This window comes from Aulonocara sp. 'chitande type north' Nkhata Bay, linkage group LG7, assembly GCF_057382095.1.
Source record: "Aulonocara sp. 'chitande type north' Nkhata Bay isolate Kocher_YH1m ecotype deep benthic linkage group LG7, A_spYH_male_GT1.1, whole genome shotgun sequence".
Classification (NCBI taxonomy): domain Eukaryota; kingdom Metazoa; phylum Chordata; class Actinopteri; order Cichliformes; family Cichlidae; genus Aulonocara; species Aulonocara sp. 'chitande type north' Nkhata Bay.
The window spans coordinates 20480224-20496995 of record NC_141350.1 but is presented as its reverse complement, the minus strand read 5'-3'; the positions used below and the strand labels follow the sequence as shown (position 1 = coordinate 20496995).

Here is a 16772-nt window from a genome sequence, read left to right as displayed (position 1 = left end):
GCAAACAAGCTTTTTGTTTTGATTTTTAACTCTCAACAACATGATGGTCCATTGGTATATGGTTATCACCCACCCACTTTTTTCTGCTTACCCTTATCAGGGTTGCAGGGGGGCTGAAGCCAATCCCAACTGTCATAGGAGAAAGAAAGAGTACACCCTGGAGAGGTTTCCAGTCTATCGCATGGCTAACACAGGGAGACAGGCAACCATTCGCACTCACATTAACACCTGTGGCCAATTCACCTCTTTGGACTGTGGGAGGAAGCCAGAGTACCCGGAGAGAACCAACACAAACACGGGGAACACATGCAAACTTCACACAGAAAGGCCCTGGCCAGATGTTGGAGTCAAACTAAGGACCTTCTTGCTGTGAGGCAACAGTGCTAACCATGCCACTGTGCTGCCCCCCACCGGTATATGCTTACCTCCAGCAAAATAGTATTTTTAGTATTTTTTTTCAACAAAATGCTTCTTGTGAATAAATGAATGAATGAATGAATGAATGAATATATGATTCTGACATTATCTGCCACAGTGTGTACATTTTACCATTTTATGACGCCCTGCCTTGGGTCTGAGTGTTAGCTGTACTTTTCCTTCTGGGCGCCGCTCCAGGGTAAAAGATTCTAATGTGAGGTGGTAAGCCATAGATTAAAGATCATATCAAACCCAGCAAATAGACAAAGTGTCTCAAGTATGATGGCACAGTCAGGAAACGCAGACAAAGTTTGAGGTGATATGGAGTACAGCCTTGTATTTATCATATAGCGCAACAATAGCCAGTGTATAGCAATCAAGGAGATGGTGTGCTGTGCGGGATGGACTCAGAAAATGTTTACGTTCAAGGACACAGAGTTATGTAGGCGTGTAAAGCCTCTGTTTGAGGCTGTAATATTGTCCCGTTTTTCTGCCTCACACTTTTTATATGTAAAGATACAAAAGAAGAATGGGGTCTTTGTTGCGGGACCTTTAAGCCGACTGCGGAGATATGGACATTTGTGTAAGTGGAAGAGCTGGCATCTCAGACTGCCATTGCTGTTGTGTAAGGTGTTATGCCCCCTATATTCCACATCATATGAAAAATCGCCCACTGGAGAGGAATTACACTGGCTTGGTGTGGGTTAGTCTGGACAAGCTAAGGCCTCATGAAGAGCTCATCTGAATGCCGTTATGCCAAAACCTCTGTATAAAAAGGGATTAAGTAAGTTTATGGTGTATCAAAACATCATTTAGTACACAGTGGTGAGTGGAGTCTGTATAAGGGGCTTTGAAGTAATATTAGAACAGTATGTACCTAAAAGGCAGGGAAATGTTTAGTACTTCAAGCTATATTAGATTTGGAGACAATGCTCTAAAGAAAATCCAGAATCGTTAGCTACATGGTACGGTATTGCTGTTGGACAGTCTGATGTGTTTAATGTTTTGTTTTCTAAAGGAAGCTGATTTTATGATGTTGACTGAGGTCTTTATGTCAGTCAAGGTGGCCCACTTGGAACTGGCACATAGGGGAAACTTGACATTGGTAGTGGCACTTGGACTCAAACAAAGAGCACTTGATGAGTACTTAGCCTAGAGGGGCACTTGGGCCACTTTGATTCCCATCTGATGTGACATAAATAGATAAAAAAAAAAAATCAGCCAATCCAAATTAAGTAGCGCAGAGCCGAACCAATCACAGCCGCAGCGTCACGTCGCGTGACTTGTAACGTACGGCACAAGTGCCAAGCCGCACGTGTGTTTGTTTGGGAAGCGGCCAGCGGGTAATGGAGGAAATGAGTGTGCCGACTAGAAAAATCAACCGAGCGTGACCGAAAAGAAAACAGATGATGGTTCCAACGCCGGAGAGATTGTCGAACGGAAGAGCCATAGAAGTTCCGTAGTGTGAAGGTATTTCGGCTATTTCAAGTCTGACAAAAAACAGAGTAGCGTGCACTGTAAATTGTGCCGAAAACAAGTCTGGAAATACAATAAACTGGTGCATGCGTCACACTGTGCGCCACGTTATTGTTTCGGTGAAATGAATTTCTACAATACTGTTACTGTTAATTCTACTCTCTGCAGTGTTTAAATGCTTACACATACACACAGTTACTGTCCCTCCACACAGACGACTCTGTTCTGCTTCTATGCCCCAGCTTTGTTTACTTTTTCCCACCGAGGCTTCTAGACTTCTGATTGGCCAACATTTCTGCACGGTTAGGAATCTAGCGCCACCTGCTGCTTTGGCATGTTCATAGCAGCGTTTTCCTTCATTTCCGCCTTTATGTGTGGACGGGATTATTTTTTAAAACGAAAACGGAAAATCTCCGTTTTCAAAAATACCCGTGTACGTGTGGATGTAGCCTCAGTCTCTGACTGGAAGCGCTAATTCGGCTTTTGTCAGACTAAAGTAACTGTTAAAACTGTTTGAAAAGCTCAGCTATACAACAAGGAGAGATTGAGAATTTCCTTTTAGTTCTCAGTTTATTTGATATTGACAAAAGTTAGTCAGTTTTGTCTGTTCTTCTGTAAAACAAACTAAGATTTATTTTTAGAATTAATATTTTGTTTCTAAGTGGAATTGACAATTTAGTCTGTTTTGTTTGTTCTATTTTGAAACTTAAACGCTTTAGCGGCTGCCTTTTGTGTAGTTTGCAATATTTGCCTTTATTTATCTGAAAAAGTCTCATGTTCCTTAAGTACATCTACCCTGTTGAACTTATTATGGGAAATAAATATTTAAATAAAAACAAGCTGCTGATTATTTCACATTTTACTTGTGAGCAACGGCACATTTAAATCTTACAAATATAGTTATTTGGCTTATATCGTGATAGATATGGTTATCGCCTGAAATGAAAAAAACATATCGTGATATGAAAAAATCTCATATCGCCCAGCTCTAATTTTAGTCTGGCCCAGTCCCTTACGTCTGCTAGGTGGAGGAGGTAGGGTTAATTACCTGTACTGCAGCCACACACCAGGGGGCGATAGAGACGTTTTGGCTTTATTTTGGGGTCTGTTATGTCGTTTATGATTTCTACAGTGGTTGGTGGTAAACATTAGTGATGTGACGTTCTGTATCAAGGCTTCAAAGCTTGTGTCGAGTATTTGAGGGGGCGTTTCCACGATGCGCGTAACGAGGGTTGCTTCGTTTATGGGAGGAGCTGAAAATGATGACGTCCGAAGCCTCGCTGCCCGGCTGTACCATCTGACTGGTTCAGGAAGTGGTTTGAACTTTGCCGCGAGCTATGACAGCGATATAAACCCCTCAGACTTCATTCAAAATGTGGGTGTTTGATGGAGAGTTGCGGTTAGTGAGAGTGAGCCATCAAATGCCATGATAATATAGCATGCCGTAATGTTACTAAATGATATAACAATATTATACAACTGTAATACGTTACGTGTGATATTTATATTTGCGCTTTGTTTTTATTGTCTTTCCTCAGGAGAACAATCTCAAATAGATGACCTGGTTAGCATGGTGATTGAGGACTCCCAGCCATTTAGCATTGTGGAGGACAAAGGATTTAAAAGATTTGTTAAATCATTAAATGTTCTATGTTCTCCCCACTAAAAAAGTCATAAAAGAAGTGAAAATTTAGTTTTTACAGAATAAAATGTGAACAGGCAGGACTGTAGCTGTCCATACCTCAACTTTACAAAAGCACAATCACTGTCCACACCCCAACCACACCTCACCTCACAGTAAATGATCATTTCCATTTTAAGCATTTCCAAATAATCCTTTTCCATACTGCCAGTATAAATATACACAGTATAATGCCATCACTACAATATACATGTTTTACACGCTCCTTTTGTTGTTGACATTTACAGGCTGTGTGCAAAATGCCACACTCTTCAAATTCATGCCAATTAATATTTTTACGTCCAGTAGATGTCCTACTAGAGCAAATGAAGCTTCAAGACGCTTTGTGCTGGGGTGAACCAACTAGTAAACATACCCCTGACCAACTTTGTTTGCTACTCCGTGAGCAAATCAGTATAGAGGGGCGTAAGAGGGGCGGGACCATCGCAGGCAAGGTCCAAGAAGAAATGTTCTTTTCTGGAGTCAGGATAAAGAGTTTTATTCCGAATAGTGTGTGGTCTAAACGCTGAGCTGTCGAGATGGCTGACAACAGAGATAAAGCTACCGACCAAATGAAGTCATGGAAAGCGAATAGAGGCTCTCAGGTCTATTCATTCGGTTTGATCGATTTTTTTTTTGGTTTTGCGCGGTGATGAACTGGAAATGGGCGATTTAAGCTAGCTTTTCGATAGACCTATCGTTCAGTAGACGATTATATTCAGACATATAACTTTGTTTTGTAAAGGGCTTACTTGCTAGCATTACTATTTCATTCTTTTTAGCCAACGTTCTTCAAAGAAATCGAGTGGGTGACTACACATCTGAGACATTTTGGGCACTAAAAAAAACAAACACGCGAACCAGCCGTGAAAGAGATGTCGTCTGAACAGCACATAGTAATTGTTATGATGCCAAACTGCACCGTTGTATACACGTGTTACTTTTTATGCGTAACACAGTTTGCATTTTTTAACTCCTCATTCAAAATCGCCATCATGTGTTGTTAGTTTGATTAATTAAGTAATAAACCAGCTGCACCGATTTTGTTTCTTTACTGGAATCATCAGGTTAAAGTAGCAGAAAAGGACAGTTGTCATGTATTAGTGTTCTTGTAGTCTTTCTTCAAGATGTATATATTTAATGCTTTTTCTGTTTTTGTTTGTGTGTTGTGTTGTTTGTGTGTTTTGTTTTTAATGTGTCTATTATTAGAAACCAGATGTGCTGACCACAGGCGGTGGCCATCCAGTGGGAGACAAATTGAACTTGCAGACTGCAGGGCCAAGAGGGCCGCTGCTGGTTCAAGATGTTGTCTTCACAGACGAGATGGCCCACTTTGACCGTGAGCGAATCCCAGAGAGAGTGGTCCATGCCAAAGGGGCAGGTAAGGCATTATGCTGCAATCATGCACTCAACATTTTTTTGCTTTGAGGTCAGTAAGACAGCAAGACGTTTCATGCCCACACTTAGAACTAAGGATTGTGGCCAGATATACAATCACAATATATTTTTTCTTCATTTTGATCCGATAATAATACTCAAATATGGAAAATGGTGGAGTGCCCGTGTCAGGGCCTGTACCTGCCTCAAGTGGACGAGTTTAAGTATCTTGGGGTCTTGTTCATGGGAGAGGGGAGCAAGAGCTCAGCAGACAGATTGGTGCTGCGGCTGCAGTAAAGTAGACCCTGTACCCATTCGTCGTGGTGAAGAGAGAGCTGTGCGTACCCGTTGATCTGCATTGTCACCCGCACCTATGGTCACAAGTTTTGAGTATTTGGACATTTAACATGAACTAGAATGCCACAAATACAGAGTTACTAAGTTGTGTATTCAGCTCCCGACACCAAAGATTGTCGGTGTTTAAAAGGTATTAACAGCAGCTATGTGGTGCAGTTATTTCTGAGATAAAGCAGTGGCCAAGAATCAAGAATTGTATTCTGGTGCAGGCAGATGGCTACAAATGACTGCATTAAAATACAAAGTTAAACAAAACAACCAATAAAGTGGTCTAAAAGGAAATGTGGATCCTGCTTATTTGTGGATTAACTCTGAACAATTGTTAATCTTTACAGGCTTTACAGATCAGGGCTTCAGACTTTGGACAGACATTGAACGAGTTGTTTGTTGGAATACGAGCAAACTAAGACCCAAACAACTTGGGTCTTATATTTGTCCTCATGATAAATAAAGTAAATACAAGAACTCGAAATTTGTGAAGCTTATATTAGCATACATGTCTTTTAAAATCTGTATTTATTTTTATTTTTTTCTCCATTATTCAGGGGCGTTTGGCTACTTTGAGGTCACTCATGACATCACTCGCTACTGCAAAGCCAAAGTGTTTGAGCATGTTGGCAAGACTACACCAATTGCTGTCCGCTTCTCCACTGTGGGTAAGAACGCCTTGTTCGCCTTGGTTACAGATTTGCTTAGTGAGGGGGGGGGGTGTTTATTCTTCCCTGTTTTTGATGTGATAGTTTGGACTTGCTATTGAAATCTATAGTAGCACCACTGGACTGCACTCTAGGTCCTTACACTCGTATGACTCATTGATGTTTGCAGGTAGCAGGAGAGGGACAGCTCAGCTTCGGACAGTGCTGGGGTTTTAGCTAGCAGCTTAAATTGATGTAACTAATAGGGGTGCAACGATATTCGTATCGATATTGAACCGTTCGATACAGTGCTTTCGGTTCGGTACGCATATGTATCGAACAATACAACATTTGTAATTTATTTTATCAACTTTCCTTCTGACAATGCTGTCTGTGTTGAGCGCTCAGTGAATCTGCGTTCGACTACTCCGCCTAGGCTGCACTGTCGAGCGCAGATCCACTGAGCGCTCCACACAGACAGCATCGTCAGAAGGAAGAGCGCAGGGCAAGCTAGCAAGACAGAAGTTAAGCTCTCCTTGTAACATGGACCTCCCCCACCCTCATTCAGATCTGGCGTTTGGAATTATTTTGGTTTTCATGTGACGTATGACCCTGAAGGTAAGCGAGTCATGGACTAAAGTAAAACAGTATGTTGGATGTGCCATGCAATGCTCAATTACATGGGTGGGAACTAGTGTGTTAGCGCAGTTAGCTCGTTAACGTGTTGGCCGTCTAGCCCCATGCACGGGGCGATCGGCGGTAGCTCGTTAACGGAGATTTGCCGTGTTGTGGCGTTAAGGTCATTTCAACGAGATTAACCTGAAAGCACTAGTGGGAACACAACAAATATGACTGCACATTTACGCCGACATCATCCTAGTGCAAAGACAAAAACAAGCAAGCATGCTACTAACTTTAGCCGAGTCATTTAGACAGCTGTTTAATATGCTGCTGAGAATATAGCCCAGAAGAAGCGGATAGTATAGCTTTTATTTTGGAAAGAGACATTTCTCTGTAATAAACTCTTTTCCAAAGATGAGTGATTCCTCAATCAGATACAGGGCTCGTAATATCGCTAGCCCAACGTCCTGGAGCTAGCGATTTTTTCAGTCGGGCTACCAAAATCTATCTCTTCCCTGCCCGTCGGGCTATTGTAGGAAGGAAAAATATATGTCAATGCTTTTGCATTCTTTCAGAAATGTAGCTGGGTAATTATGTCATTGGCATCGGTGAGCCACTGTCAATATGTGACATATTGAAATCGCGTTTAAATTTGCGCTTGTTTTTTTGCTTTCACTTTGCAATCGCGTGAACTGTGTATAGAGAGCGACAGCACTGATCTGTGAGTGATGATAATTTGCGCACCAATTCCTCTGACATCGTCTTATCAATCGTTAGCTTACTATGCAAACATGACAAGTGAAATCTCCCGCAGCTTAAACATGTGAGAGGTTGATCGCGCAGAGAATCGCTGAGCTTATGTGAGTGCGTGTGTAAAAGCAGCAGTATATATATTTTAGTTCTGCTGGGCCAAATAAGACAGGTCAGGGTGAAGAAGTGACAGCCAAAGAAAAGCTTACCACAAAACGGAGAAGTTATGACAAATCAGACTATAAGGCAAAAAGAAAGTGCAGCTTTATGGTTTCATGGATAAAATAATTTCTGTGGCTGCAATATGACGAGCTAAATAACCAGGGCTGCACATAAGTGGTCCGCAGGTGCGCATTCGCTGTCAAAATAAAAAAACACGCACAAGGGTTAGGGTTAAATTTAAAAACTGTACTTTTGAGTTAAAATATATATTTATAATTTTAATAAATGACAAATTAAGAAGGCATGAACATTTTTTTTTTGTATCGAAAAAATATCGAACCGTGACACCAAAGTATCGAACCGAACCGTGAATTTTGTGTATCGTTGCACCCCTAGTAACTAAGGACCATCAGTGGCTTTCAGGCGATTCTTAATGGGGAAAAATGTTCCATATCCACAGAGCTCTGACATAGTGGCCTAAAGATTGTGTTGCTTTCCATGTTTTTGTGGCCTGGGGATCACCGAGGATTTGCTACATCACAAATGTACACCACTTCTTCACAGTCCTGCATCTGCTTTCAGCATATTTTATATTTCAATTAAAAAAACAATATATATTATTCAGAATTGTGCATGGGATGGAGTTTGCCTCAGAACTTTGACTATACTTATATTTAAACTGTCAGGACAGTTTAAATATGAAACAGGTATGTTTATAAATATACTCCTGGATTATATGAGCCCTTAATCTTCTCACAACATGTTCATGTCTGCTGAAGACAGTTATGAAATGCTTTCAGAGGAAAATAATATGGACAATTAAAACATTATATTGAATGTTTCAGAAAAATGCAACAATAGAAGATGATGATAATGATTTACTGCTGAAAAGGTTTTTGGTATGAGTTGCAAAACAAACTTTTAAATGCAAAGTGTGAGTAAAAGTGGTTATTTGTTAAAGGAGTGTTCATTGTAAGAAGCTGGCGATGTGATGGTAAGTGGTGTACTTACCATCTTGATTTGTGTGACACCAGAAGGGACATTAAAGGTAACTTTCAACAATGCTACTGGCTGTAAGGTGCAGATGGTACACACTGGCTCCAAATTTAGTTTAAAATAGTCAACCATATTACGTCATTGATTTTTGAGGAGTTGCTGTCTTATGGTTTGTTTGTTTGTTTTTTAATATCCCAGCTGGAGAGTCTGGGTCTGCAGACACTGTGCGTGACCCTCGAGGTTTTGCAGTCAAGTTTTACACTGAAGATGGCAACTGGGACCTGACGGGCAACAATACCCCAATTTTCTTCATCAGGGATGCCATGCTGGTGAGTGGGTGTAGGGACGCATGTGTCTGGGCAGACCGTAATGGTTCAGATTTTTATAATTTTGTGTCAGAGAGTTGTAGTGTTACAGCAGTACTTTATTTTTTTAATTTATTTATTTTTTAACATGTAAATAATTCTTCCAGGAACAGATTGTAGATCTAGTTTCATAAGTGGATGATTTTTCAGTTTTGTATCTTGTTTTCTTTGTTTTTACATTAAATATCTAACATGGGGTGTTTACACTCTTAGTTTAACTCAAAGTTATAAAAGCCAAGCTTGTTATTCCTAATGTAAGATATTTAAGACCAGAGACACATTCCTCACAACACCTGTGCTAATATCAGTCAAGTGTACATTGTCTTATATTAATGTCCCATCTTTAATCTCGTGCAGTTCCCATCCTTCGTCCATTCCCAGAAGCGCAATCCCCAAACCCACATGAAAGACCCTGACATGGTGTGGGACTTCTGGAGTTTGAGGCCCGAGAGTCTGCATCAGGTAGATGCTGCTGAGCCTGATACTGAAAAGTCTAGTATATTATGTCATGTCAGCTGAGGTGTTTCTAAAATACACATTTAGGATAAAGAATATTTTCAAGTAAGTCTTTCTGTGCACTGTTGCTCGCTGTCTTTATACTTGTAGTCATCATTGACAGTGATTGGCACAGAAACTCTTCCAGTTGTTTTCATGGTCTCGTCTTGTCTCCTGTGCAGGTGTCTTTCTTGTTCAGCGATCGAGGTTTGCCTGATGGCCACCGTCACATGAATGGCTACGGCTCTCACACCTTCAAACTGGTCAATGCCGATGGTGAACGTGTCTACTGCAAATTCCACTATAAGGTCTGCCTGAGGTCAGCTTTATTAGCTGTTATGTTGTGTGTTCTGCCATCTCTGACTTCATTTTTTTTAAAATAAATTTTTTAGACGGATCAAGGAATAAAGAATTTGACGGTGGAAGAGGCAGACCGCCTGGCAGCCACCAACCCAGATTATGGAATTGCAGACCTGTTCAATGCTATTGCTAATGGAAACTACCCATCCTGGACCTTTTACATCCAGGTCATGACCTTTGAGCAGGCTGAGAAGTTCCGGTTCAACCCGTTTGATCTTACAAAGGTACCGCAGTTCTGCACAACAGACAACATCTGAGTTATAAAGTAATACGTGACATAAATGTGCAGTGACTTGGTAACTTGTTTTCCAAAAACGTCCATATTATCACAGGTTGTCTCTAAATAATGACGTGCTCATTTGAAAATCACAGATGACTTTTGTGATTTGTAAATTTTATTCGCGGTGCAGGTTTGGTCACATAAAGAATACCCACTGATCCCTGTGGGCAAACTGGTTCTGAACAGGAACCCAGCCAACTACTTTGCAGAGGTGGAGCAGGCGGCCTTTGACCCAAGCAACATGCCACCAGGCATCGAGCCCAGCCCTGACAAGATGCTGCAGGTGACATTATGGCAGATTTGACAAGCTGGGGGGAATGAAGAAAAGCTAGGTTGGTATTGAGCTCTGTCCTCCATGTTCTTTGTCTAGGGTCGCCTCTTCTCCTACCCAGACACGCATCGTCACCGGCTGGGAGCAAACTACCTGCAGATCCCTGTCAACTGCCCCTTCAGGGCTCGTGTGGCCAACTACCAGCGTGATGGTCCGATGTGCATGCATGACAACCAAGGTGAGACGTGATCAGGTCTGGTACCTGTGGCTCAGAAATGAATCTTGAGTAATCCTGGAATTTTAATCCAGGTAGTGTTACAGTTTATTTATACTGAGTTCTTAACCGTTTAAACTGTTATTATACACGGGACATATACACAAGTGCATATCACCTTTGAAGTAGACGATCAGTGATGGTGTTTTAAAAAATCTTAGTCATCCAAAAACACCCTTATTATATAAAATAATTAGAAATAATTTTATAACATGGACCTTACATGCATAACCACAGTCATCTACATTGTGCACAAAATGTAAAAACTAGCGATAAAACATTTTATCGCTACATTTCATGCATTGTACAGTGGTAGATGTGTGAATAACGTATGTCATCACTATAGTCACTGATTATGGTTTTCCACAAACATCTGGTCTTTGTTAATTTTTTCTTTCTTTCCTTCACTGCCTCACCAGTGTTTTTGTTTGACCACCAGGTGGCGCTCCAAACTACTACCCTAACAGCTTCAGTGCCCCAGAGACTCAGCCTCAGTTTATGGAGTCCAAGTTCCAAGTGTCTGCAGATGTTGCTCGTTACAACAGCTCAGATGAAGACAATGTCACACAGGTAATGATGATTTAACAGGATCTGTAGGCGTGTGACACAGAGTGTCTGAGGCCCAGGCAATTTCAGATTTGATAATATTAAAAAGCTGCATAAATCTGTATTTAATATGAACAGTGGATCGAATGATAAGATGAAATTGTTGCTCATTTTTTAAAGGGTAATGGAAATATGTAGATTTAGTTTTAGTGGCTTTTTCTTCCTGTTACTGCACTCTGGTTTCTGGTTTCTTCGGCCTCATCTTGAAGGAACACAACCGTAGCTAAGGCCACTTCTTATTAGTAACAAACGGTAGCTGTATGTCATAAGATGTTGTTTAAGAACTTGGAAATCCAGTTAAGGACTGAGTCAAAATCTGTTTCTGATTAGTTCCTTTTTCCTCTGGAGAATAAACCTGTTTTTTTTGCAGGTTCGCACCTTCTACACTCAGGTCCTGAATGAGGAGGAGCGACAGAGACTTTGCCAGAACTTGGCAGGGTTTCTAAAAGGAGCCCAGCTCTTCATCCAGAAACGCATGGTGAGTCCAAGCACTACAGTCTCTCACTTTGCTGTCGCTCATAGTTTGTGCTTTTTGGAATGTGAGGTTTCAGGAAAGATGTTGTGCTTATTGATAAATGTAATCTAAAACGCTACAATAGCATTTACTGAATGTTTATTCTTCATGGCTTATAGGAGATGGAGAGAATGTGTTTTTTAAAGAACCTGCTATCCTCCAGGACTGTAATGTTTTTCTTCTGTGTCTTGCAGGTCGAGAATTTGAAGGCTGTGCATCCAGACTATGGAAACAGAGTTGAGACTCTTCTCAAGAAGTACAATGCAGAGGCCAAGAAGGTATGTATGTATGTATGTATATGTTTGTATATATGTGCTCCAATTTCCACTGGGACCACTGTTATCTTCACCCTTCACATTTTCTCGAGCTCTTCTCTGAGCCCTTGGTATTTCTCGAGCTTCTCGTGTTCATCCTGAACTATGGTGATGGCACTCACTAATCCCCGGCTTCCTCCACTTAGCATACAGTATCAGGGTGCTGGACTTGGGGTGAAACCCTCCATGCATGGTCAGGAGCTTCCTGGTCTTGATGTCAGTGGCTTCTATCTCCACCTTTGGCCAACTACTAGTATTTTTTTTTCTTTTTTACTTACTGTGCTAAGTGTCTTCTTTTTACTTTATATTTTATACTTTTACTACGTTTACTTGGTTATTATGTTACTATTCTTCATCTTGTTTTATTGCTGCTGGCCTCTGTGAGCCACCAAACAAATTTCGTTGTATAACTACAATGACAATAAAGTGCTTTAACTCTTATTATCCCAGCAGGGTACCTGATCACGGACAGGGCATAGGTGTTGTTCTTAACGTTCAGCTGACTCCTCATGACTTGCTTGACGCTCTAACCCATGTGCCTTTTCATGTTAGCTGGACAGGAGCTTCCATGTGGTGCTGAGCCTGGTTATTAGTTGGTAGTTGTATGGGACTGTTACCTTCTGGAGGTCCTTGGGGATCATCACTGTCCAGCCTTCGTTAGCTATTCTGGGTCTCTCTCGTTGACTAGTAGCTGGTTCATTTGTGCTGCTAGACACTCATTTAGTCGGCTTCTTTAGCCAGTAGGCATGAATCGTATCAGGGCTTGGTGTTGTCCAACTTTTCACACTGGAGTCTCTTTCTTGGATGTCTACCACCGTAATGAATACTGGACCCTGTTCAGGGAGGTTGCTGTAGTCTCTTAGATACACTGGTTACTGAGCATTGTTGTTATGTGTTGTGTCCTTCTCCTGTTGTTGTTTTTTTTGTTTTGTTTTGTTTTTTGTATCTGATCTCATTTGTGTTTTGTTTGTTTACTCTGTCCCTTTTCAGGATGCCACTTTGCACGTTTACAGCCGTCCTGGAGCCTCAGCCATCACCGCCTCATCTAAGATGTGATGCCTTAAATTTCAAAAGATGCACCTGTGTGATAACTGTTAACTAAAATGGACCATTATTCGAGCCATCAGAAAAGGTTCAGAATACTAGCAGTCTAGTTTTTAAATGTTTTGGCTAATTGGTTTTTAATTTAGTTTTTCCAAGCAGTTTATTTCTAATAATTCTCAGCAGCACTTGCATTTTTCTTGTTATCTACAACATAACAAGGTTGAGATAAAGTCGCCATGATTCTACTGCAGTGTTTTTGAGCTTTGAATAGTTATTGTTAGATCAATCAAGTTTAATATGCATTTAAGAGCATTTTATTCCATTTAATTTTGATTTGATTGCATTAAGTTCATTTACTAAACCAGTCTTAGCTAATTCCTCAGAGTGTGTATACTACTAAACTACAATGCTTGAAAATTTAAAAAGCATTGTAACTTTAAAAGAAATCTGTTCACTTGTTAAAAATTATGTTTGGTATCTGCTTTAATGTCAAATCTCGGTTTAAGCTGGTAAAACATCTGGAGTTTTTATGAACCACAGGTTTGCTGCTGCTTTATTTCCCAGAATGAGCAATGATCTGTTGTGGTTACTAGTAGGGCTGTGCGATATGACCAAAATCTCATATTCCGATATAAGACATTTATCGTCCTGATAACGATATAAATCACAAACTATACATTTTTAGACATAAGTTTTAACGGCCACCATTTTCTTTCATAGTTTGAGTCTAAGGTTTATTTTTTTAGCGCTTGACGGCTCTTTTTTTGCTTCTCATCCATAAACTATCTGCAGACTCTTTCCCGTGATTCAGTTTATTTTGAAAAGTCTCAACAGGATGTTGAGCTTTATTGTGAAAGGTTTGTGTGGAAAACAAACAAGCGGACAGCGGAGCCACGCGATGGTTTTACCGTCATTGTTGCTAACGACAACACATAAAAGCAGGTGCTTGTCTTGTCCGTCCGTAGTGTGGTTATATTAAATATAAGAGAAAGAGAGAACTTTAAGAAATGGTTATATCCACTACAGTGACCATCAAAACGATGAAATAATATTGCTGTAAACAGTTTATTTTACGACACCACGAAACAAACGATAGCGTAATAGGAAACGATAGACGTTTTTATATCGTCATGTGATATATATCGTTATATTGAACAGCCCTAGTTACTACTTCTTCATATTTGGCTGAACCACTGGTGAATGTTATTGTGGTATGTGGCAATATGCTACCAAGAAGTAATATTAACTAAGATAGTCTTTTGTGGCTTTCATATGCAAAGCCTACAACTAACAATGGAGTTGAACTTTATCTGAGATCTATTCTGTGCCTGTAGTAAGGAATTTGTAATTAAAAGTTTAGCATTTGTCTACTTTTGTCTTCCATTCTTTAAAGAAATGGCAAGTGATCGATTGATTTCCATGCTACCTTTAGTTGCAACCTTTAGTTGGGAAACAGTTATGTTCAGACTCATTATTTTACATTATCTCACATGGAGGTTGTGATGTTAGAAGGTAAATTACATTGTTCTGTACAGATAAAGCTGGAAAAGTCAATAACAAATTTCAATTCAATTTTTCAATTAGACAGCTTAGTGCAGGCTTCCAATCCCTTTATACAAGGCAGTGCATGAGATGCTGTAGCATTTAATCCAAACTGGCATTTCAATTTGGCTCTCATATCTTTGTCAGATTTGGTTACCACTGTCTCCCAAAGCCACCACTTGGTGTAAATTGACAAGACCTGTTAGCTGTTTGAGGTTCCAACTTAAAACATTAGTGTGTGAGGGTGTAAAGTAGTAACTTAGGTGGAGTGAGTGGGAGCGACACACATGAGCCAGCTACTAACTAGAAGAATCTCTGAATTTAAAAATGTGTGATTAAATAAAAGAATGTTATACTGGATGCATTGTGATTGACAAAGATTGACGTTTAAAGACAAAGTAAAAGAAAGTAATCCCATATAACTGTATTAAAAGGCATTATGCTAAATATAATGTTCTTGTGAGAAGGGGCTAATAAAATGTAATTGAAGAAAGATTCCATAAAGCGAATGAAACATGAAGTAAATGTTCATGTGTAATGGATATGGAAGCCCGTTTCTGCCACTAAGTATCCATAACTTGAAATTTCGAGTTTTTTTTTGTTTTTTTTGTTTTTTTGAAATTTTGACTTATTAACTCGACATTTGGAGAAACATAACTCAAAATTTCAAGTTACTTTTCTCAAAATTTCTAGTTAATAACTCAAAACCGATCAACAAATTGGCGCTTTCGCAAGTACGTTTGCTGATAGTAACTTTAGAGAAAGAGAGAACTTTAAGAAATTAATATATCCACTACAGTGACCATCAAAACGATGAAAAAATATTGCTGTAAACAGTTTATTTTACGACACCATGGAACAAACGATAGCGTAATAGGAAATGATAGACGTTTTTATATCGTCATCCGATATATATCGTTATATTGAACAGCCCTAGTTACTACTTCCTCATAACCTCATAGCGTCCTCATAACGCCATCGGATTCAGCTAATAACACAAGGATTTCATCATTTTTGAAGTCACGCTGAAAATACTCAGCAATCTGTGCATTCATGACTGGATTTAATACTGGTAGCTTAGCTGTAGCATTTGTAGCTCAGGGCTTCAGCTTCCGGTTAACAAGGAAATGACGTCATTCACGTAGATTGGCAGCGCTAACTCAAAATTTCAAGTTACTTTTCCTCAAAATTTTGAGTTAATAAGTCGAAATTTTGAGAAAATAATTTTGACTTATTAGTCATCTAAAAGAGTTTTCCTAAAAAACGAATTAGGCAAACAAGCAAAGCAAAAGGGAGCAGAATTCAGGTTTTTGTGAAAGGCCAAAATCAGGCAGGAGGAAAACTGGGAAAAAAATGCTCCAAAGCTCAAAGCAAAAATCTGGCTTGGTCATAGTGGACAGTGGGATATGAAACATCAGATGCAGAAGTGATGCAGCAGTGGGAAGACAGGACAGATGTGAGGACCAGATGACAAAGCAAGCAGCAGCCATAGCTGTGTTAATGTAATGTAGAGAACACGTTGTGTTGTGTTCAGAGATGGGCAGTAATGCGTTACTGTAATCTGATTACTTTTTCAAGTAACGAGTAAAGTAAGGGATTACTATTGCAAAAACGGTAATTAGATTATCGTTACTTTCCCGTAGTAACGCTGCGTTACTGCGTTACTAAAACCGTGATTTTTTGCAGAATGTCTCATTCTGCAAATGACAGTGACGTAAGCGAGTGCGACGGTCGTAACAACAGCTGTGTGCAGATCAACAATGGATCACATATCGATTGTGGGAGAGAGTATGAGCGTGCAGCGTTTAAAGCGTGGAAGTACTGACCTTACTTTGAGTTTGATTCCATAAAAAGTGACAAAAACATTAGCGTCCATCGTGCGTGGGAAGAAAACTTCTTTTTACAGCGAAAAAACCCCCCTAAACTTCCAAGCAAGCACCGAGTGCGCAATGACGTAATGGGAAACTCACAGAGAAAGTCGCGGATTCTTCAACTGACCGCGGCACACCTGCACCAGGGTAAACCTCCGCCTACCGCGGTCCTGCTTTACAGGTGAAAATAGAGCAACAGGACCGCTGAGTCTTTGACTTTATTTATTTTCTGCTGTGTTTTACTTGCATCTATTTGAAAGAGTGAGTGTAAACACAAAAAATATTTTATTTTATTTTATGTGCTGGAATGTGTAGACTAATTTATTCAAGTCAGAGAATGTTGCATATAATTAAATTTTTGCTT

At 40.0% G+C, this 16772-nt stretch overlaps 1 protein-coding gene across 1 annotated transcript; it reads left to right on the top strand.

Moving 5' to 3' along the window:
• Positions 1–4024: 4024 nt before the first annotated feature.
• On the top strand, positions 4025–14365 carry LOC147325058 (catalase-like). Its single transcript, XM_086299329.1, has 13 exons — positions 4025–4179; positions 4784–4955; positions 5854–5964; positions 8671–8801; positions 9195–9299; positions 9515–9640; positions 9725–9916; positions 10103–10255; positions 10343–10481; positions 10957–11087; positions 11494–11601; positions 11832–11915; positions 12942–14365. The coding sequence occupies exons 1-13, from the start codon at positions 4114–4116 to the stop codon at positions 13005–13007; spliced, it is 1584 nt and encodes a 527-aa protein (XP_086155455.1). The 5' UTR covers positions 4025–4113; the 3' UTR covers positions 13008–14365.
• Positions 14366–16772: the final 2407 nt, after the last annotated feature.